Here is a 22,044-nt window from a genome sequence, read left to right as displayed (position 1 = left end):
GGTATTAGGCCAATTTAACAGTTAAACTAAGGGCAATATTCAACACAGCATCTTCATTGCCCGAAGAGGAATCACCTGCAACTTCTTATTTGAAAGTTAAAATGTAATCCAATGTCTCCATCTAGTGAGCATTTCTAGTGGTGTGTTGATTGGTGGTGTTTATTCAACTTTTTCCTCACTTTGAAGAAATAGGCTATAGCGGACAATATTATAGCGCTGGGCTTGGAATTTCCTCGCGTTACCACATGATTCGGTCGCCACGGACGCTGCAATAATTACGTCATAGACGGCCGCAAATTTACGTCATAGTAAAACAGCTGAGATATTCCTGCGAGTTTCACTTTTAGATCACACACACGTCAGACGTGCTGAAGAACGTAAGTGCCTCAGTAGCGGTCTATCTGCAACGCAATGAGAAATGCAAATGAATTAACTAGATTAGGCTAATTGTGTTAAAGTGTCAACATTGGGCAATTAAATATAAATATCTCTATTAGAATTTGCAACCAAAATGTAGTCTAATGAGTGAAATAGAAAGTAGGCTAGCCTAATGAGCGAAATCTAATAATGACTTTCTTTTCTTTAGGATATCTCAGCGCATAAAATACAATTAGGAATCGGTTATCTAATACAATAATGCCTGGTACTGATTCTGAATCCGGCTGTTGGCCGCGCTCGAGGTCTTCGAAGAAGCGCGACAACCACAAAGCCAAACACGCGGGAAAAGAGATAGGGTATGAAGCCTGAAACAGATAAAAACCCAAACAAGTACTGAAGTAGTGCCAAATATGATTTTTATATTTATATGGACAGGAATAACAGTAGTAGTCATCTGAAAATGGCTGCCCCTATTGGGGGGATGGTATTGTAGTGTAACTGTGATGACTACATTAGTATCTTTCTCCAGCTCTGCCCTCTCTGACCCCTAAGCCTGCCTGTTACCCCTTCTAGCGCTAAGGATGCCCAGACCAAAGCTGAGCTAGACCCGGTGAGCCACTCCCTGGCTTTCCACCTGTGCTGCCCAGCCTGTGACACCCTCCTCCTCCAGCCCGTGTCTCTGCCCTGTGGCCACTGCCTCTGCCAGCCCTGCCTGGAAGGCATCCGCAAGAAGCCCTCCAGCACCAAGGCCTCTGATGCCGAGCAGCCCCAGCCCTGCTCCCAGTGCCCCCGCTGCCTGGTCCACTACTCCCTCCAGCCCGGCGGGGCCTGGCCCTTCCCAGAGAACCTTCTCTTGGCTAACGTGGCTGAGCAGCTCCTGGAGAGGCTGGAGGGCCTGAGGCGGGTTAAGCAACCCAAAAACACCCGGGCCAAGGAGACAGCCCTGAGGGTGACCACCTGCGAGATCTGCTCTAAGCAGCGCGAGGCCCAGCGCTACTGCCGCACCTGCGGCCTCAACTACTGTGCCAAGTGCCTGAGAAAACTCCATGGCAACCGGGCTTTCCAGGCCCATGTGCTGACAGAGCCCGTGGAGGGCGGGTGCCGCGATCCGTGCCCCACCCACCATGACCGCTCTCTGTCCCACTGTTGCCTTGACGACGGAGCTCTGGGGTGCCAGGAGTGCATGGAACAGGGGCACCAGGGGCACGACGTATCACCAGTCCACGAGGCCCGCGCCCGCAGGGAGGTGGGCATCCGCAATTCCCTAGAGCAGGCTGCGAAGGGTAAGGTCACGTCTACTACTCAAATGTTATGTATTTATGTTGTTAATTTGAAGTCTTAATGTTGCTGCACAAAGAGCTTTTGTTCAGTTAATTAGCTTTCATAAGTGCAGCCAAAATCTACCAGAGTTAAACTTTCACATCTTAATTACTGCAAGTAAAAAACACATTCTCAAAATCACATCTGTGAACCAATGCCAGTGTTCCCTAAAAAAAATTCCGGCACTGAGCAAATTTCAGGTCTGCTGAGTACAAACTTGAACATTCTGAAAATTCTGTGCAACTTCCGGCGCGAGTTTACTGTGAACACTCAGGCTGTACCTGCTTTAAGTTACAGTTTTAACAGTGGCCAAGTAGGCTACTGTGGCTATTTCATCATAATGTAGGCCTACCAGAGTGGCCTAACATCAAAAACAATGGAGAAAGATGCATCCCATAACATTTTAACATGGAAATAGATGTTCTATCATTCAGCCTACAGTAGCAGAAAATGTGTGGTGTTCAGTGTAGGCCTACATTCCATGAGACTTTAGAAAAAAACATGCAGGGCTTGACATTACCCTGTTTATCTACTTGTCCTTCAGACAAGGAGGTGACTGAAAATGTTTTGTTGTTTGATGCAAGAAACCACTTTACAAAATAAAATTATATTTTTTATTATTACAGAGAATCAAACAATTTATGCTACCCTCTGCCTATTGGCTACTTAGCTCATTCAAGACCGTCTCAAAATACAACACTGCCCCTTTAAGACATAAAAAAGCTCTTTATCTGACTCGCTTTTCAAAGATGACAAAAATGCACACATTTTGTGCTCTTGTCGGAAGCAACCACTCCGCCATTGTTGACTAGAATGGAGCTATAACTGGGCTAATAACTCACTAACTAGCAAAGAATATGAACAAATGTGCACAGGTGGCTACACACAGCTTTGATCTCAAAACAAGCGCATCTTCTCATGACCACTCATGCTGTAAACACAGTCCAGTTCAAAGTGAATAGCACAGATCCATATATGGCAATGGCTATTTGCATATAGGCCTACTGCAGCTCCGATTGGTTATGGCACACCGGTCTATGTAGAGTAGGGGCCTGAGTCATGCCTGTCAATGCAATAGAATCCTACTCCAATGCGCTCTGCCTACAAGAAAATATCTTGCATAGTTCGTTTTGTTTCGGTATGTTACATTGAAAGTGGCTAATATTGCGTTGATTCGTGCACAACTTTCCACAGTAGAGCGAAACGTTGATAGTCCTTCAGATACCTCCTTCAGGCAGGTAGCGTAGTGGGTAAGAGCGTTGTGCTAGTAATCGAAAGGTTGCTGGTTCTAATCCCTGAGCCGACTAGGTGAAAAATCTGTCGATGTGCCCTTAAGCAAGGCACTTAACCCTAATTGCTCCTGTAAGTCGCTCTGGATAAGAGCGTCTGCTAAATGACTTAAATGTAAATGTAATAGTGTTAACTAAAGGGAAAAACTATCAGCCCATGCTTCTCTGCATGGGCTGATATGGGGCGCTGCGCGCCCACGCACGCGCACAGCTTAGAGGAAACATTGATGGTAGACATTATATTAAACAAATTACTCCATGGTTCAACAGAGTAAACTCAAAGTTAATTAATGAAAAGTTAATACAGGAAGTTAAGTTTGTATAAGATGTTTATTGCTGCACCCGTGGCTGTAGTGAAGTCCCAGTGTGAAGCCGACATGGTGTCCATGGACCAGTTGAGGGCCCGGACGGGCTCCGACGGTGCCGAGCTGAGACGCCGTGTGCGCGAGGGCTTCCTGTCTCTCCGTAATGTCCTGCTAGACCAGGAGGCAGCGCTGCTCTCCCACCTGGACAACCTGAACTCCAGCACCCGCAGCAGAGCCAGGGACTTCCTCCAGACCTCTGCCCCACTCCTGGGCTCCCTGACTGGGCTGGAGGTGATCTCTGAGCAGGCCCTCCTGGAGCCGAACACCGTGGCCTTCCTGACCGGGGCCGTGGCTCTGACCCAGTGGCTGCAGAGGGTCAACGGGGACATCCATCGCCCTGCCCTGACTCTCCAGGAGGGGGAGCCCTTCAAGGGGGTGAAGATGGACTTTGACACCCTCCTTAGAGACCTGCAGGGCCTGCTTGGGACCCACCTCCACTGGAAGAGCCCCGAAGTGGCTGCAGTGGTTGCCGCGGCGACCGACGTGGAGGCAGCCGTTTTGGAGGGGTGCTGTGAGGTGGTGCAGGTGCCATCCTGCCCAGGGACCCCTCACCGCACCCTGGCCCTGGCGGACTCCCCCCGGAGCCCCCGGACCCCCAGGAGCCCCAGGAAGGTAGTGATGGAGGAACAGGTGGGCCTGTCGGCTGGGGACTGCAGCGATAAGGAGCACCACTTGCTGCCCAGGCCCCCCATCATCTACCAGCACATCGTCAGCGGAGCCACTGTGGAGGTACATTTGCACAGTAACTAGGAGATTATTCAGAAATTAAACTTAAAATGTATTGTTTTATATCTATGTAGAAGTTATCCAATATGATGATAACTATGTATCTGTCTGTGTAGATCTTCTGGATGCTGCCCATGGGCGAGGAGGTGGAGACCTTTGATGTCCACTTCCAGGATGCTGTGATCGTGGGGATGGCTATGGAGGAGGGGAAGGGAGTGGTCCTGGTGGGGCTGAAGACCTGCAACCTGCAGACGGCCGGGCTCCGCCTAGACACACACTACCTGTTCCGGGCACGCTCTGTCAACAGCCACGGAGCCGGGGAGTGGAGCTCCTCCTACAGGGTACGATACTACATGACCAATGACATTCACTGACTGACTGTTAACCCAATCCTATTTTGATATACATGAGTATTACTGACAACTAACTTGAGTTGTGTTCATGTTGTCATTGTTCCAAGGTGAACACTGAGCGCCAGGGAGATGAGGCCAAGGCAGCCGTGACACAGGAAATCTAACTCTTACAACAGGAAATGAAGATCCCACACATCAAATCTCATACTCCATATGTCTACTTACAATCTGCCTTTTACACATATCACTTTACATTATCAAACAGAAACATACATTGCATAATAAAAATAAAGCAAGCAACTTTGAAAACTTTAGTTATTCAATTTTTTCACCAAATACAATGCACACATCTTGTTGCTTTGTGGAATTTGTTCTTAACTAATTCACCTGGTTAAATCAAGGTTAAATATAATACAATTGTATTGACCACTTGACAATATAAATTGTAGTCTTAGTCACGTCTCACTGCCCAGAGCAAATAGTGGAAATCTTTCTTTAATCACTAATGCAACAAACACTCATTAGCATCAGGCTAACGAGTCCTAGGTGACCCTCTCGTTATACAACATTAAATAATTACATCTTGTTACCCCCAGTGGCAGCAGCAGCCCTCTGCTATTACATCCTACACAACTCTCAAGGACATGGTAATCCACTCATTCTAATTAACACACTGCTGAAAGTGCACTGTCCGGAAACATTATGTAAGCTATATGCTAATAAGTGGATATTACACTGTGGTGTGTGTAGGGTTAATAGTGTTTGTGAGAGAGGAGTGTGTGACAGTTGATTGGCTAATTACCGGTCCACCCGGTGCGTGGTTGGTTATATGAGGGTTGGTCTGGGTGATAGAGTCTGTAGTGTGAACATGCTGTCAGTGCTGTAATATGAGTAATCTGCTCCACTATGAGAGGCTGTTAACCTGCAATATCACACTACATTTATAAAACAAGTCACTGTGTCCTGTAAAATCACTACTGGCATCGCTCTTTCTCTCACTGTCTCTCACTCTCTCTCGCATACACACACTTAGGCTGCGTTTACACAAGCAGCCCAATTCTGATATTTTTCCACTAATTGGTATTTTGATCAATCAGATCAGCTGTTTTGCCAATAACTGGGCAAAATATTAGATTTGGGCTGCCTGTGTAAACGCAGCCTTATAGTACTGCTTTCTCATCAGCTTTTCTGTTTTCTTTGCTGAGGTTTACACATTGATCACAATGTCATCTAATATTTTCTGTTCTTCAAAATCTACATTCTGCAATCATCTTATCAATCATCATCCTTATCATCATCGTTACCATCACCATTGTTTGTGAAGAAAGAGAGGATTGATTGGCACAGTGTTATTTGAGGATTCATCAGAGATAATACTGTACTCTTACCTGCTTGTGTACTGTAGGAATATGAGAATGTGACTTGAATTCAAATGGTTACTAAGCCTACTCCTCATGCAATGGTTGCAATGGTTGCAATTACCAGAATTGACCAAAAGATGGCTGCATAGATCCTAACAGCATGGGATCAGATGAAGAGACAAATATTCAGTGTCAGCAAAAAAAATAAAACGAGTCTATACTCCCAGGTGAGTTTATTATGACAAGGTTTCGACCTTCATCAGAGTTTTGCTGATGATCATATAATAACAGAGTATAGCATGCAAAGTCAGAGGAAATGGGACTCATGCTGAGCACAAGTGACTTGCATACATTTGTATGGCTGACATCAGTACAAACACAGCAGGAGTGACATTTGTGGACACATTTACATTTTAGTCATTTAGCAGACGCTCTTATCCAGAGCAACTTACAGTTAAGTGAGTGCATACATTTTCATACTGGCCCCCCGTGGGAATCGAACCCACAACCCTGGCGTTGCAAACGCCATGCTCTACCAACTGAGCTACATCCCTGCTGGCCAGTCCCTCCCCTACCCTGGACGATGCTGGCTAATTGTGCAGAGGGAGAATCTTAATTGCATACTCCTCGCATCCTTCTCAAAACCCATTGGATGAGAAAGCCAGAGGTCCCTACCCTCTGACCTTCTCCTCCAATGGGTTTTTAGAAGGAAGCGAGGAGAGAGGACGCGAGGAGTATACATTTGAGATTCTCCCATACAGTAGAAACCAGCCTGTGATCCTTTGGCATAGTGACTAATTGTGAATCCATGTGTGCATGCATTATAAGATTGTGTTTGTTGGTAAGGTCAGGAGGTCATCCAGTCATCCAAAGGCCTTGATGTCATCTGTAGAACATACACACAACACACACAGCTGTAAGGGGTTTAGGCAATGTCACTGGTACCGCCTTAAGTGTGGTCCTCTGTAGCTCAATTGGTAGAGCATGGCGCTTGTAACGCCAGGGTAGTGGGTTTGATCCCCGGGACCACCCATATGTAAAAATGTATGCACACATGACTGAAAGTCGCTTTGGATAAAAGCGTCTGCTAAATGGCATATTATATTATTTAAGACTGTGGCCACTAATTGTGTGTGTTTGCGCGCGTGTGTGCATTACAGTTGCTAATTTGAGATGAACCCTCACAGTAACAGTGTTTGGCTTAACTAATAGGCAGTGGCTGACATTTGAAAAGGTTGAGATGGAGGGTGGGGGGTCTCACTCGTATTGTGAAGAGTCGGTCCCCTTGTGCGGAATGGCCAGAGGATAAAACACTGAGACTCAAGCTTTTGTCCAATATATTCCATAGACCAATTAATTAAATTCCTATGCTTACAATATACAGCGCATTCGGAAAGTATTCAGACCCCTTGACTTTTTCCACATTTTGTTACGTTACAAACGTATTCTAAAATTGATTAAATATATTTTTTTCCTTCATCAATCTACACACAATACCCCATAATGACAAAGCAAAAACAGGTTTTTAGAAATGTTTGCAAATGTATAAAAAATAAAAAACAGAAATACCTTATTTACATAGGTATTCAGACCCTTTGCTATGTTTTTTACATTTTACATTTTTAGTCATTTAGCAGACGCTCTTATCCAGAGCGACTTACAGTTAGTGAGTGCATACATTATTTTTTTATTTTTCATACTGGCCCCCCGTGGGAATCAAACCCACAACCCTGGTGGAATCGAACCCACAACCCTGGTGTTGCAAACGCCATGCTCTACCAAATAAGCTACATCCCTGCCGGCCATTCCCTCCCCTACCCTGGACGACGCTGGGCCAATTGTGCGCCGCCCCATGGATCTCCCGGTCGCGGCCGGCTACGACAGAGCCTGGAGCCATGAGACTCGAAATTGAGCTAAGGTGCATCCTGTTTCCATTTATCATCCTTGAGATGTTTCTACAACTTGATTGGAGTCCACCTGTAGTAAATTCAATTGATTAGACATGATTTGGAAAGGAATACACCTGTCTTTATAAGGTCCCACAGTTGACAGTGCATGTCAGAGCAAAAACCAAGCCATGAGGTCGAAGTAATTGTCCGTAGAGTGCCGAGACAGGATTGTGTCGAGGCACAGATTTGGGTGAGGGTACTAAAACATCTCTGCAGCAATGACGGTCCCCAAGAACACAGTGGCCTCCATCATTCTTAAATGGAAGAAGTTTGGAACCACCAAGACTCTTACTAGAGCTGGCCTTTATGATAGTGTGGCCAGACGGAAGCCACTCCTCAGTAAAATATACATGCCAGCCCGCTTGGAGTTTGCTACAAGGAACCTAAAGGAATCTCAGACCATGAGAAACAAGATTCTCTGGTCTGATGAAACCAAGATTGAACTCTTTGGCTTGATTGTCAAGTGTCACGTCTGGAGGAAACCTGGCACCATCCCTACGGTGAAGCATGGTGGTGGCAGCATCATGCTGTGGGGATGTTTTTCAACGGCAGGGACTTGGAGACTAGTCAGGATCGAGGGAAATATGAACAGTGCAATGTACAGAGAGATCCTTGATGAAAACCTGCTCCAGAGTGCTCAGGACCTCAGACTGGGGCGAAGGTTCACCTTCCAACAGGACAATGACCCTAAGCACACAGCTAAGACAACACAGGAGTGGCTTCGGGACAAGTCTCTGAATGTCCTTGAGTGGCCCAGCCAGAGCCCGGACTTGAACCCAATCGAAGATCTCTGGAGAGACCTGAAAATAGCTGTGCAGCGACTCTCCCCATCCAACCTGACAGAGCTTGTGAGGATCTGCAGAGAAGAATGGGAGAAACGCCCCAAACACTGGTGTGCCAAGCTTGTAGCGTCATACCCAAGAAGACTCGAGGCTGTAATCGCTGCCAAAGGTGCTTCAACAAAGTACTGAGTAAAGGGTCTGAATACTTCTATAAATGTGATATTTAAGGTTTTTATTTTCAATACATTTGCAAAATTTTCTAAACCTGTTTTCTCTTTGTCCTTATGGGGTACTGTGTTTAGATTGATGAGGGGGGAAACAAACTATTTAAAGCTAGATAAGGGAGAGTGCCGTACTGAGAAGTGTGTTTCATGTTTCTGTCCTGCTGGTATACAGCATGTGGAGTATTTTGTATTTTGTATTTATTAGGGATCCCCATTAGCTGGTGCCAAGGCAGCAGCTACTCTTCCTGGGTTCCAAACATATTAAAGCATTTACATTACATATAAAACAGTACATCATATGACATTATTACACCACTACCTATCTACAATACAAAATGTTTAATACCACCATACAACAATATCACAATGTGTGCGTATGTATGTGTCTATACTCTTGTGTGTGTCTCTTCACAGTCCCCGTTGTTCCATAAAGTGTTTTTTCAATCTGATTCTCCTGCTTGCATCAGTTACCTGATGTGGAATAGAGTTCTATGTAGTCATGGCTCTATGTAGTACTGTGCGCCTCCCATAGTCTGTTCTGGACTTTGGGACTTTGAAGAGACCTCTGGTGGCATATCTTGTGGGGTATGCATGGGTGTCCAAATACTGTGTGCCAGTATTCCAAACAGACAGCTCGGTACATTCAGCTTGTCGACACCTCTTACAAAAACAAGTAGTGATGAAGTCAATCTCTCTTCCACTCTGAGCCAGGAGAAACTGACATGCATGTCATAAAAAATGTTTTTAAGGGCCAGCCGTGCTGCCTTGTTCTGAGCCAACTGCAATTTTCCCAAGTCCCTCTTTGTGGCACATGACCACACTACTGGGGGCCAGTATGAAAAATGTATGCACTCACTAATTGTAAGTCGCTCTGGATAAGAGCGTCTGCTAAATGACTAAAATGTAAATGTAAATGTAGTCTAGGTGTGACAAAACTAGGGCCTGTAGGACCTCCCTTGTTGATAGTGTTGTTAAGAAGGCAGAGCAGCACTTAATTATGGACATACTTCTCCCCATCTTAGCTACTGTTGTATCAATATGCTTTGACCATGACAGTCTACAATCCAGGGTTACTCCAAGCAGTTTAACCACCTCAACTTGCTCAATTTCCACATGTTTCATTACGAGATGTAGTTGAGGTTTACGGTTTAGTGAATGATTTGACCCAAATACAATGCTTTTAGTTTTGGAAATATTCAGGACTAACTTATTCCATGCCACCCATTCCGAAACTAACTGCAACTCTTTATTAAGTGTTGCAGTTATTTCAGTTGCTGTAGTAGCTGACGTGTATAGTGTTGAGTCATCCGCATACATAGACACACTGGCTTTACTCAAAGCCAGTGGCATGTCGTTACTAAAGATGGAAAATGCAAGGGGCCTAGACAGCTGCCCTGGGGAATTCCTGATTCTACCTGGATTATGTTTGAGAGGCTTCCATTAAAGAACACCCTCTGTGTTCTGTTAGACAAGTAACTCTTTATCCACATTATAGCAGGGGGTGTAAAGCCATAACACATACGTTTTTCCAGCAGCAGACTATGATTGATAATGTCAAAAGCCGCACTGAAGTCTAACAAAACAGCCCCCACAATCTTTTTATCATCAATTTCTCTCAGCCAATCATCAGTAATTTGTGTAAGGGCTGTGCTTGTTGAATGTACTTCTCTATAAGCATGCTGAAAGTTTGTTGTCAATTTGTTTACAGTAAAATAGCATTGTATCTGGTCAAACACAATTTTTTCCAATAGTTTACTAAGGGTTGGTAACAGGCTAATTGGTCGGCTATTTGAGCCAGTAAAGGGGGCTTTACTATTCTTAGGTAGCGAAATGACTTTTGCTTCCCTCCAAGCCTAGGGGCACACACATTCTGGTAGGCTTTAATTGAAAATATGGCAAATAGGAGTGGCAATGTCGTCCGCTATTATCCTCAGCAATTTCCCATCCAAGTTGTCAGACCCCGGTGGCTTGTCATTGTTAATAGACAACAATACTTTTTCACCTCTTCCACACTCACTTTACGGAATTCAAAATTACAACGCTTGTCTTTCATAATTTGGTCAGATATACTTGGATGTGTAGTGTCAGCAATTGTTGCTGGCATGTTATGCCTAAGTTTGCTAATCTTGCCAATGAAAAAATGATTAAAGTACTTGGCAATATCAGTTGGTTTTGTGATGAATGAGCCATCTGATTCAATGAATGATGGAGCTGAGTTTGCCTTTTTTCCCAAAATGTCATTTACGGTGCTCCAAAGCTTTTTACTATCAATCTTTATATCATTTATTTTTGTTTCATAGTATAGTTTATTTTAATTTTTATTTGGTTTAGTCACATGATTTCTCAATTTCCAATACGTTTGCCAATCGGTTGTGCAGCCAGACTTATTTGCCATTCCTTTTGCCTCATCCCTCTCAACCATACAATTTTTCAATTCCTCATCCATCCACGGGGATTTAACAGTTTTTACAGTCATTTTCTTAATGGGTGCATGCTTATTAGTAACTGGAATAAGCAATAAATGTGTCAAGTGCAGTGTCTGTTTGCTGCTCATTACACATCACGGACCAACATATATTCTTTACATCAACAACATAGGAATCACTACAAACTTCTTGTATGACCTATAGTATCTACTGTCTGGCTAACTGGAGTAGACATCTACACATCTGTTTTTATCATTCCACTGCTAGCTCAATATGACTAGAATGAACAACACCTTCAACACACACAAACAATACCAAATAGTATGATGGGCCAATCTCAATGCAACAACTTCAACACATATTGTATACTCAATGTCCGAGCCCCTACCCCTTGACATTTAATCCTAAAGGAAAGGATATGTGTTATTAGTATAGTAGTAGATCCACTTAACCCGTCTTCAGGCCAGGTAGGATGTTCCGCCGACTATCCAATCCTCTCAGAATGACTATAGTACTTAGAGGTAGTGGCTAGGACTTTGTTTGGAATTGTGCATCAGAAATACAGTTGAAGTCAGAAGTTTGCATACACCTTAGCCAAATACATTTAAACTCAGTTTTTCACAATTCCTGACATTTAATCCTAGTAAAAATGTCCTGTATTAGGTCAGTTAGGATAACCACTTTATTTTAAGAATGTGAAATGTCAGAATAATAGTAGAGAGAATGATTTATTTGACCTTTTATTTCTTTCATCATATTCACAGTGGGTCAGAAGTTTACATACACTCAATTAGTATTTGATAGCATTGCCTTTAAATTGTTTAACTTGGGTCAAATGTTTCGGGTAGCCTTCCACATGCTTCCCACAATAAGTCGGGTGAATTTTGGCCCATTCCTCCTGACACAGCTGGTGTAACTGAGTCAGGTTTGTAGGCCTCCTTGCTCGCACACGCCATTTCAGTTCTGCCCGCACATTTTCTATAGGATTGAGGTCAGGGCTTTGTGATGGCCACTCCAATACCTTGACTTTGTTGTCCTTAAGCCATTTTGCCACAACTTTGGAAGTATGCTTGCGGTCATTGTTCATTTGGAAGACCCATTTGCGACCAAGCTTTAACTTCCTGACTGATGCCTTGAGATGTTGCTTCAATATATCCACATAATTTTCCTTCCTCATGATGCCATCTATTTTGTGAAGTGCACCAGTCCCTCCTGCAGCAAAGCACCCCCACAGCATGATGCTGCCACCCCCGTGCTTCACGGTTGGGATGGTGTTCTTCGGCTTGCAAGGAAACCCCTTTTTCCTCCAAACATAACGATGGTCATTATGGCCAAGCAGTTCTGTTTTTGTTTCATCAGACCAGAGGACATTTCTCCAAAAAGTACGATCTTTGTCCCCATGTGCAGTTGCAAACCGTAGTCTGGCTTTTTTATGGCGGTTTTGGAGCAGTGGCTTCTTCCTTGCTGAGTGGCCTTTCAGGTTATGTCGATATAGGACTCGTTTTAATGTGGATATAGATAATTTTGTACCTGTATTGTCACAAGGTCCTTTGCTGTTGTTCTGGGATTGATTTGCACTTTTCGCACCAAAGTACGTTCATCTCTAGGAGACAGAACGCGTCTCCTTCCTGAGCGGTATGATGGCTGCGTGGTCCCATGGTGTTTATACTTGCGTACTATTGTTTGTACAGATGAACGTGGTACCTTCAGGCGTTTGGAAATTGCTCCCAAGGATGAACCAGACTTGTGGAAGTCTACACATTTTTTTCTGAGGTCTTGGCTGATTTCTTTTGATTTTCCCATGATGTCAAACAAAGAGGCACTGAGTTTGAAGGTAGGCCTTGAAATACATCCACAGGTGCACCTCCAATTGACTCAAATTATGTCAATTAGCCTATCAGAAGCTTCTAAAGCCATGACATCATTTTCTGGAATTTTCCAAGCTGTTTAAAGGCACAGTCAACTTAGTGTATGTAAACTTCTGACCCACTGGAATTGTGATACAGTGAATTATAAGTGAAATAATCTGTCTGTAAACAATTGTTGGAAAAATTACTTGTGTCATGCACAAAGTAGATGTCCTAATCGACTTGTCAAAACTCTAGTTTGTTAACAAGAAATTTGTGGAGTGGTTGAAAAACAAGTTTTAATGACTCCAACCTAAGTATATGTAAACTTCCGACTTCAACGGTACACAGTAACACCACAACACCCCTGCAAAAACAGATGCAGCAAGCTGCTAAGCCTGTATCCTCATTTCAGAAAAGAAGGGAGGGGGCAGAGAAAGTGAGAGAGAGAAAGAGAGAGAGGAGGAAGAATGAGAGAGAAACTGTTGTTTTCCCATCGTAGTCATGAGGATTATATCAAACATTCTTAGTAGATTACTCTTAGGGGCTTGTGCTTTTGTTCTCTTGGCTAAATAAACTATTATTCAGTGCATCTCAGGTGCTGTGCTTACTCCGAGGACTAACTCATCCTTCCTACTCTCAAAATTATACTTTATGTCAATCTCTCCCCATCGCTCTCTATCCTTTGCTGTCACTTCTGATTGCCTGCCTGTCTCTCTGAATCTCTGCTCTTCTCCCCCTCTATCACTTTTCCAGCATTGCAAAGGCACCACCCATCTTGCACAGAAATAACTGGTGGGAGAGGGAGGGTGGGTAGGGGAGACACCAGTCTTAGATAAGCCCAGGAGAATCTCCCATCATCCTCCTCTTCAGCAACACTCAGATGACTGCTCTGGGAGGGTGAGCCACTCGAAGTAGACGTTACCCGTAAGCACAGATTAACGACCAGCTTCCCATTCCCCTTATCCTAACCATTAATGACCAGCTTCCCATTCCCCTTATCCTAACCATTAATGACCAGCTTCCCATTCCCCTTATCCTAACCATTAATGACCAGCTTTCCCTTCCCCTAATCCTAACCATTAATGACCAGCTTTCCCTTCCCCTAATCCTAACCATTAATGACCAGCTTTCCCTTCCCCTAATCCTAACCATTAGTTGGAAAACTACCAAACCTGACCTCAGATCAGTGTCTGGAGACAACTTTATCCTACATCAGGTGCAGTGGAGGCTCATAATAATGGCTGGAATGGAGTATAATGGCTGGAATGTGGTGTAATGGCTGGAATGGAGTGAATGGAACAGTATCAAACATGAACCATTCCATTTACTCCATTCCGGACATTATTATGAGCCGTCCACCCCTCAGCAGCCTCCACTGGTCAGGTGAGTCAGCTACGGGGCAGAACAGTCAGAATTGTCTGGTAGCCTACATTTGCACTGGCAAAATCCCAGCAAAATAGAGATTCATACAGACAAGTACTTTTCTGTGGGTGTTCCTTCAGAAATCCACTGCTTATTTTGCCCACTATCTAGGTGAAGATCCCCGCCTCAGCACTGTGTAGGTCTACAAACAGACACTCACTAAACTTGAGCTTTGTCTGAACTCTGGCTAACTCTGCCACCCAACAAGTTATCACCTGCAAAACCACATCACATAAGGGAGGGTGAAATCAGGGACCCCGAATAAAAATCATTTCCTATTCTTTCTCTCTCTCTCTCTCTCTCTCTCTCTACTCTCTCTCACACACACACACACACACACACACACACACACACACACACACACACACACACACACACACACACACACACACACACACACACACACACACAATTAAATAAAAACAAAACACTGGCTCACATATAAGGCAAAGAGAAAGAAAGTTCAGCACAGCGGAAGCAATATAGGCTGTTACTCATTTTCATGGTTTTTAATGAGAAGAAAACTTCATGGTAGCGTTTGACTGTCAATACATGATGATCAAATCAATCTGGTTTAGTACACCCCAGGGAGGAAATGTCATAGTGAGAAGAGAGAAATAGGAGGGAAAAGAAAGGGAAGAGCTAATGAAAGGCAGACGCAGGCAGAAACAGAGCAGAGACAGTGAGAGACGTGGGTGTCTGTAGACTTGAAGAAGTTTCCGCGAGTGGTGGTGGGAACATTTATGGGAGGCTGGTGTGAAGTATGAAAAGATGATGAGAAACACACACAGTCTGTCTGTTGCTCACAGAACACACACACACCACACAGTCTGTCTGTTGCTCACAGAACACACACACACAGTCTGTCTGTTGCTCACAGAACACACACACAGTCTGTCTGTTGCTCACAGAACACACACACACCACACAGTCTGTCTGTTGCTCACAGAACACACACACACAGTCTGTCTGTTGCTCACAGAACACACACACACCGTCTGTCTGTTGCTCACAGAACACACACACACACACACACACAGTCTGTCTGTTGCTCACAGAACACACACACACACACAGTCTGTCTGTTGCTCACAGAACACACATACACAGTCTGTCTGTTGCTCACAGCCCCAGCGAGATGGTCACTCTAAAGACATAAACATCCAACTGATGATGATTCATAGCTCCACACTCTGTGTGTCTGAGTGTGTGTGTGTGTGTGTGTGTGTGTGTGTGTGTGTGAGTGAGTAAGTGAGAGAGAGAGAGAGAGAGCGCGAGAGAAAGAGCGAGAAAGAGAGAGAGAGAACTTACATAGTTCTATGGATCTGTTAATGTCAGGTGTGTCAACAGCAATGAGAACAGATTCATCTGGCAGTCTGAGCACAGCACAGCATAGCTTACCCCTGGCACCATTTAAACAATTCTAAGGTGTATGCAGTCAAGCGCTTAGAAAAGACGTGTACCGTTGGGTGATCAATGGTAATGTGTATAATGACATAATATAATCAATATTGTTGTACAATGACTTGTGCTCAATGGTGATGTTTAGAATTGATTTAAACTCTATGCCTCATTGAAACTGATTGATTTCGATATCCTGCCCCTTAGGCCAGAATCTATAGGCCCTAAATCACAACGCCTATGTCTACTATCTGGTCTACCTTCATGTAGGCCTACCTTACTCTCTGTAGGCCTATTAGGAGAAGAGCCTACAAGCCTGTATTCAAGGCTATAGCTGCGTAGGCCTTAGCCCTTGATCATGACTCTCAGTTCCATTACATTACACATAAGAGTCATTGGACAGAGGCATCTTCTGTAGGGGGGAGTTTTGTTAAGAGCCGCAACGCTTGGTCCAAACATTAACACGCATCTCTTGCGGTACGGTTTTGAAAGCATAAGGGCCTTATCGTTCATATCGGCAATAAATAATTTTCAAAAAACACAAGGTTAAATTGATACACACATTTATTGGGTTAGGGTTAGTGTTCCCACACAGCCATATTTCAATGTTACAGTGCTTGTTTACGGAAAACAGACGGAAGACAGAGTGGACTCAATGTGAAAAAAACTGTCTGCATGTTCTTCACAAAGAGGGCAACTGATGCTACTGAGCCAGATGTCTGTGTGTCAGGGGAGAAGAACAGTCTGCATGTTCTTCACAAAGAGGGCAGCTGATGCTACTGAGCCAGATGTCTGTGTCAGGGGAGAAGAACAGTCTGCATGTTCTTCACAAAGAGGGCAACTGATGCTACTGAGCCAGATGTCTGTGTCAGGGGAGAAGAACAGTCTGCATGTTCTTCACAAAGAGGGCAACTGATGCTACTGAGCCAGATGTCTGTGTCAGGGGAGAAGAACAGTCTGCATGTTCTTCACAAAGAGGGCAACTGATGCTACTGAGCCAGATGTCTATGTGTCAGGGGAGAAGAACAGTCTGCATGTTCTTCACAAAGAGGACAACTGATGCTACTGAGCCCGATGTCTGTGTGTCAGGGGAGAAGCTCCAGGTGGTATCCCATTTTAAGTACCTTGGCATCATACTTGATTCCAACCTCTCTTTTAAAAAGCAGGTGAAAAAGGTAACTCAAATAACCAAATCCAACCTAGCTAATTTCGGATTCATTCGAAATTGTCTGACTACTGAGGTAGCAAAACTGATACTCCCCCACTTAACATACTGCTTGACTAGTTGGACCCAAGCTGTACAACATTAAAACCCATTCAGTCTGTCTACAAACAGGCTCTCAAAGTGCTTGATAGAAAGCCCAATAGCCATCATCAATGTTACATCCTCAGAAAACATAAGCTCCTGAGTTGGAAAAATCTTGCGCAATACAGCGACACGTCTTGTATTTAAGATCCTAAATGCCCCCCCCCCCCTCCACTTAGTACTTTTGTCAAACAGAAAACCCAAACCCACGGCAGCAGATCCACGAGGTCTGCCATGAGCGGTGACTGTATAGTTCCCTTAAGGAAAAGCACCTTCAGTCAATCTGCTTTCTCTGTGAGGGCTTCCCATGTATGGAACACACTGCCTTCAGACACACAACTGCACCACCTAACACAGCTTCACAAACAACAAAGACATGGCTAAAGGACAATCAGACTTGTGAACATAATCCCTAGCTGTATATAGCCGCTTTCCATATCTGTAGCTTGTGAGGTGTGTAAACACCGTTGCTTTTCTGTATTTTTAAAAATTAAAAAAATATATATATTTCAGCTTTAATATTGCAGATAGATTGTAACTTCCATCAATGTAATTGTCTGCATCACTTTCAATCCCCCATGTTTTTCTTCTTCTTGCAAATATATATATATATACACAGTTGAAGTCGGATGTTTACATACACCTTAGCCAAATACATTTAAACTCAGTTTTTCACAATTCCTTACATTTAATCCTAGTAAAAATTCCCTGTCAGTTAGGATCACCACTTTATTTTAAGAATGTGAAATGTCAGAATAATAGTAGAGAGAATTATTTATTTCAGCTTTTATTTCTTTCATCACATTCCCAGTGGGTCAGAAGTTTACATACACTCAATTAGTATTTGGTAGCATTGCCTTTATATTGTTTAACTTGGGTCAAACATTTCGGGTAGCCTTCCACAAGCTTCCCACAATAAGTTGGGTGAATTTTGGCCCATTCCTCCTGACAGAGCTGGTGTAACTGATTCAGGTTTGTAGGCCTCCTTGCTCGCACACGCTTTTTCAGTTCTCCCCAAAACTTTTCTGTAGAATGGAGGTCAGGGCTTTGTGATGGCCACTCCAATACCTTGACTTTGTTGTTCTTAAGCCATTTTGCCACAACTTTGGAAGTATGCTTGGGGTCATTGTCCATTTGGAAGACCCATTTGCGACCAAGCTTTAACTTCCTGACTGATGCCTTGAGATGTTGCTTCAATATATCCACATCATTTTCCTTCATCATGATGCCATCTATTTTGTGAAGTGCACCACTCCCTCCTGCAGCAAAGCACCCCCACAGCATGATGCTGCCACCCCCGTGCTTCACGGTTGGGATGGTGTTCTTTGGCTTGCAAGCGTCCCCCTTTTTCCTCCAAACATAACGATGGGCATTATGGCCAAACAGTTCTGTTTTTGTTTCATCAGACCAGAGGACATTTCTCCAAAAAGTATGATCTTTGTCCCCATGTGCAGTTGCAAACCGTAGTCTGGCTTTTTTATGGTTTTTGGAGCAGTGGCTTCTTCCTTGCTGAGCGGCCTTTCAGGTTATGTCGATATAGGACTCGTTTTACTGTGGATATAGAGACTTTTGTACCTGTTTCCTCCAACATCTTCACAAGGTCCTTTGCTGTTGTTCTGGGATTGATTTGCACTTTTCGCACCAAAGTACGTTCATCTCTAGGAGACAGAACACGTCTCCTTCCTGAGCGGTATGACGGCTGCATGGTCCCATGGTGTTTATACTTGCGTACTATTGTTTGTACAGATGAACGTGGTACCTTCAGGCGTTTGGAAATTGCTCCCAGGGATGAACCAGACTTGTGGAGGTCTACAATTTGTTTCTGAGGTCTTGGCTGATTTCTTTTGATTTTCCCATGATGTCAAGCAAAGAGGCACTGAGTTTGAAGGTAGGCCTTGAAATACATCCACAGATACACCTCCAATTGACTCAAATTATGTCAATTATGGGGCGGCAGGTAGCTTAGTGGTTAAGAGCGTTGTGCCAGTAACCGAAAGGTCGCTGGTTCTAATCCCCGAGCCGACTAGGTGAAAAATCTGTCGATGTGCCCTTGAGCAAGGCACTTAACCCTAATTGCTCCTGTAAGTCGCTCTGGATAAGAGCATCTGCTAAATGACTAAATATAAATAAATAAAATTAGCCTATCAGAAGCTTCTAAAGCCATGACATCATTTTCTGGAATTTTCCAACCTGTTTAAAGGCACAGTCAACTTAGTATAATTAAACTTCTGACCCACTGAAATTGTGATACAGTGAATTATAAGCGAAATAATCTGTCTGTAAACAATTGTTGGAAAGATTACTTGTGTCATGCACAAAGTAGATGTCCTAACCGACTTGCCAAAACTATAGTTTGTTAACAAGACATTTGTGGAGTGGTTGAAAAACACATTTTAATGACTCCAACCTAAGTGTATGTAAATTTCCGACTTCAACTGTCCTTATTATGGACACAGTATGCTTTACATTAGTTATCTTGTTGTTATTAGTCCCATTCTTCAGCTCCATTCAACACCTCCCATCTACAGTGGGGAGAACAAGTATTTGATACACTGCCGATTTTGCAGGTTTTCCTACTTACAAAGCATGTAGAGGTCTGTAATTTTTTATCATAGGTACACTTCAACTGTGAGAGACGGAATCTAAAACAAAAATCCAGAAAATCACATTGTATGATTTTTAAGTAATTAATTTGCATTTTATTGCATGACATAAGTATTTGATCACCTACCAACCAGTAAGAATTCCGGCTCTCACAGACCTGTTAGTTTTTCTTTAAGAAGCTCTCCTGTTCTCCACTCATTACCTGTATTAACTGCACCTGTTTGAACTCGTTACCTGTATAAAAGACACCTGTCCACACACTCAATCAAACAGACTCCAACCTCTCCACAATGGCCAAGACCAGAGAGCTGTGTAAGGACATCAGGGATAAAATTGTAGACCTGCACAAGGCTGGGATGGGCTACAGGACAATAGGCAAGCAGCTTGGTGAGAAGGCAACAACTGTTGGCGCAATTATTAGAAAATGGAGGAGTTCAAGATGACGGTCAATCACCCTCGGTCTGGGGCTCCATGCAAGATCTCACCTCGTGGGGCATCAATGATCATGAGGAAGGTGAGGGATCAGCCCAGAACTACACGGCAGGACCTGGTCAATGACCTGAAGAGAGCTGGGACCACAGTCTCAAAGAAAACCATTAGTAAAACACTATGCCGTCATGGATTAAAATCCTGCAGCACACGCAAGGTCGCCCTGCTCAAGCCAGCGCATGTCCAGGCCCGTCTGAAGTTTGCCAATGACCATCTGGATGATCCAGAGGAGGAATGGGAGAAGGTCATGTGGTCTGATGAGACAAAAATAGAGCTTTTTGGTCTAAACTCCACTCGCCGTGTTTGGAGGAAGAAGAAGGATGAGTACAACCCCAAGAACACCATCCCAACCGTGAAGCATGGAGGTGGAAACATCATTCTTTGCGGATGCTTTTCTGCAAAGGGGACAGGACGACTGCACCGTATTGAGGGGAGGATGGATGGGGTCATGTATTGCGAGATCTTGGCCAACAACCTCCTTCCCTCAGTAAGAGCATTGAAGATGGGTCTTCCAGCTTGACAATGACCCAAAACACACAGCTGTTGCTCCGTAAGAAGCATCTCAAGGTCCTGGAGTGGCCTAGCCAGTCTCCAGACCTGAACCCAAAATAAAATCTTTGGAGGGAGCTGAAAGTCCGTATTGCCCAGCGACAGCCGCGAAACCTGAAGGATCTGGAGAAGGTCTGTATGGAGGAGTGGGCCAAAACCCCTGCTGCAGTGTGTGCAAACCTGGTCAAGACCTACAGGAAACATATGATCTCTGTAATTGCAAACAAAGGTTTCTGTACCAAATATTAAGTTCTGCTTTTCTGATGTATCAAATACTTATGTCATGCAATAACATGCAAATTAATTACTTAAAAATCATACAATGTGATTTTTGGGATTTTTGTTTTAGATTCCGTCTCTCACAGTTGAAGTGTATGTATGATAAAAATTACAGACCTCTACATGCTTTGTAAGTAGGAAAACCTGCAAAACCGGCAGTGTATCAAATACTTGTTCTCCCCACTGTATCTCTTAACACCATCCATATTGGATTTCTATTTGCCATATATATTTTTACTGTACTGTGATGTTTCACAAAAGTTCTGAACCCTTCTATTCTCATTGTTTCTACAGATTGTAAATTGAAAATAAATGTTTTTGCTAAAAGTATTATTATATTATTGATCAATTGACTATGACTTTTCAGATCACCCAGTAGTGCTATCTGCAGGGTTAGCTCCAGGTAAATATTGCAATCTTTCAGCCATTCCTGGTGTTACGAACCCCGTGGCTTTAAAAGTCTAGGGTGGATGGAAAAGAGACCCGTAACATAACTCATGCAAATTAGAATAGTGACACGGAAACAGTGAGAACAAAAATACACCGACAACCATAAGCTACCGTCAAACACAAAATGTTTATTATGATCATACGGTAAAGGTTTGGGAAAAGGGCTGAGGAGGACCCAAGGAATGAAACAATAATGTAAAAAAAACCTAAACTGATCTTGCCTGCCTCAAGAACCGCTAAGCTACTGCTAATCATACAAAAATACAGTGGGTGGTCCGCTCAGGTCTAACTAGTGTTTTTAGACAATGTTCTTTCTACGGGTAATGTATGACCAAGGGCAACTTGCTAAATCCCCCTTTTCCCAGGAACACACAACATAGTTACCATATAGAGTAACCAGCAAATGAGTGAGTACACAAAAAACAGGACACCACAGTATCCATACTCACAAACGAAAATAGTCTCTGTCAGCAAACACAATTGACTGGCTTTTAAAACAATGGGATGTGTGATGTGAGTGA

The 22,044-nt window shown here is 43.7% G+C and overlaps 1 protein-coding gene across 1 annotated transcript; it reads left to right on the top strand.

The window, feature by feature from the left end:
- Positions 1 to 355: 355 nt before the first annotated feature.
- LOC121567192 (tripartite motif-containing protein 42) lies at positions 356 to 4,740 on the top strand. The gene is made up of 6 exons (XM_041877124.2): positions 356 to 377; positions 587 to 734; positions 952 to 1,661; positions 3,342 to 4,081; positions 4,195 to 4,419; positions 4,539 to 4,740. The coding sequence occupies exons 2-6, from the start codon at positions 637 to 639 to the stop codon at positions 4,593 to 4,595; spliced, it is 1,830 nt and encodes a 609-aa protein (XP_041733058.1). The 5' UTR covers positions 356 to 377; positions 587 to 636; the 3' UTR covers positions 4,596 to 4,740.
- The last annotated feature ends 17,304 nt before the right edge of the window (positions 4,741 to 22,044 follow it).

The sequence above is a fragment of the Coregonus clupeaformis genome, chromosome 5, assembly GCF_020615455.1.
Source record: "Coregonus clupeaformis isolate EN_2021a chromosome 5, ASM2061545v1, whole genome shotgun sequence".
In the NCBI taxonomy this organism is placed as follows: domain Eukaryota; kingdom Metazoa; phylum Chordata; class Actinopteri; order Salmoniformes; family Salmonidae; genus Coregonus; species Coregonus clupeaformis.
This window is presented reverse-complemented; position numbering and strand designations above follow the sequence as displayed.

Coding starts and splice junctions, on each gene's coding strand:
- LOC121567192 (XM_041877124.2), top strand. CDS start 637: ATGCCTGGTACTGATTCTGAATCCGGCTGTTGGCCGCGCTCGAGGTCT. Junction 735..951: donor CACGCGGGAAAAGAGATAGG/GTATGAAGCCTG, acceptor TACCCCTTCTAG/CGCTAAGGATGCCCAGACCA. Junction 1,662..3,341: donor CCTAGAGCAGGCTGCGAAGG/GTAAGGTCACGT, acceptor CCGTGGCTGTAG/TGAAGTCCCAGTGTGAAGCC.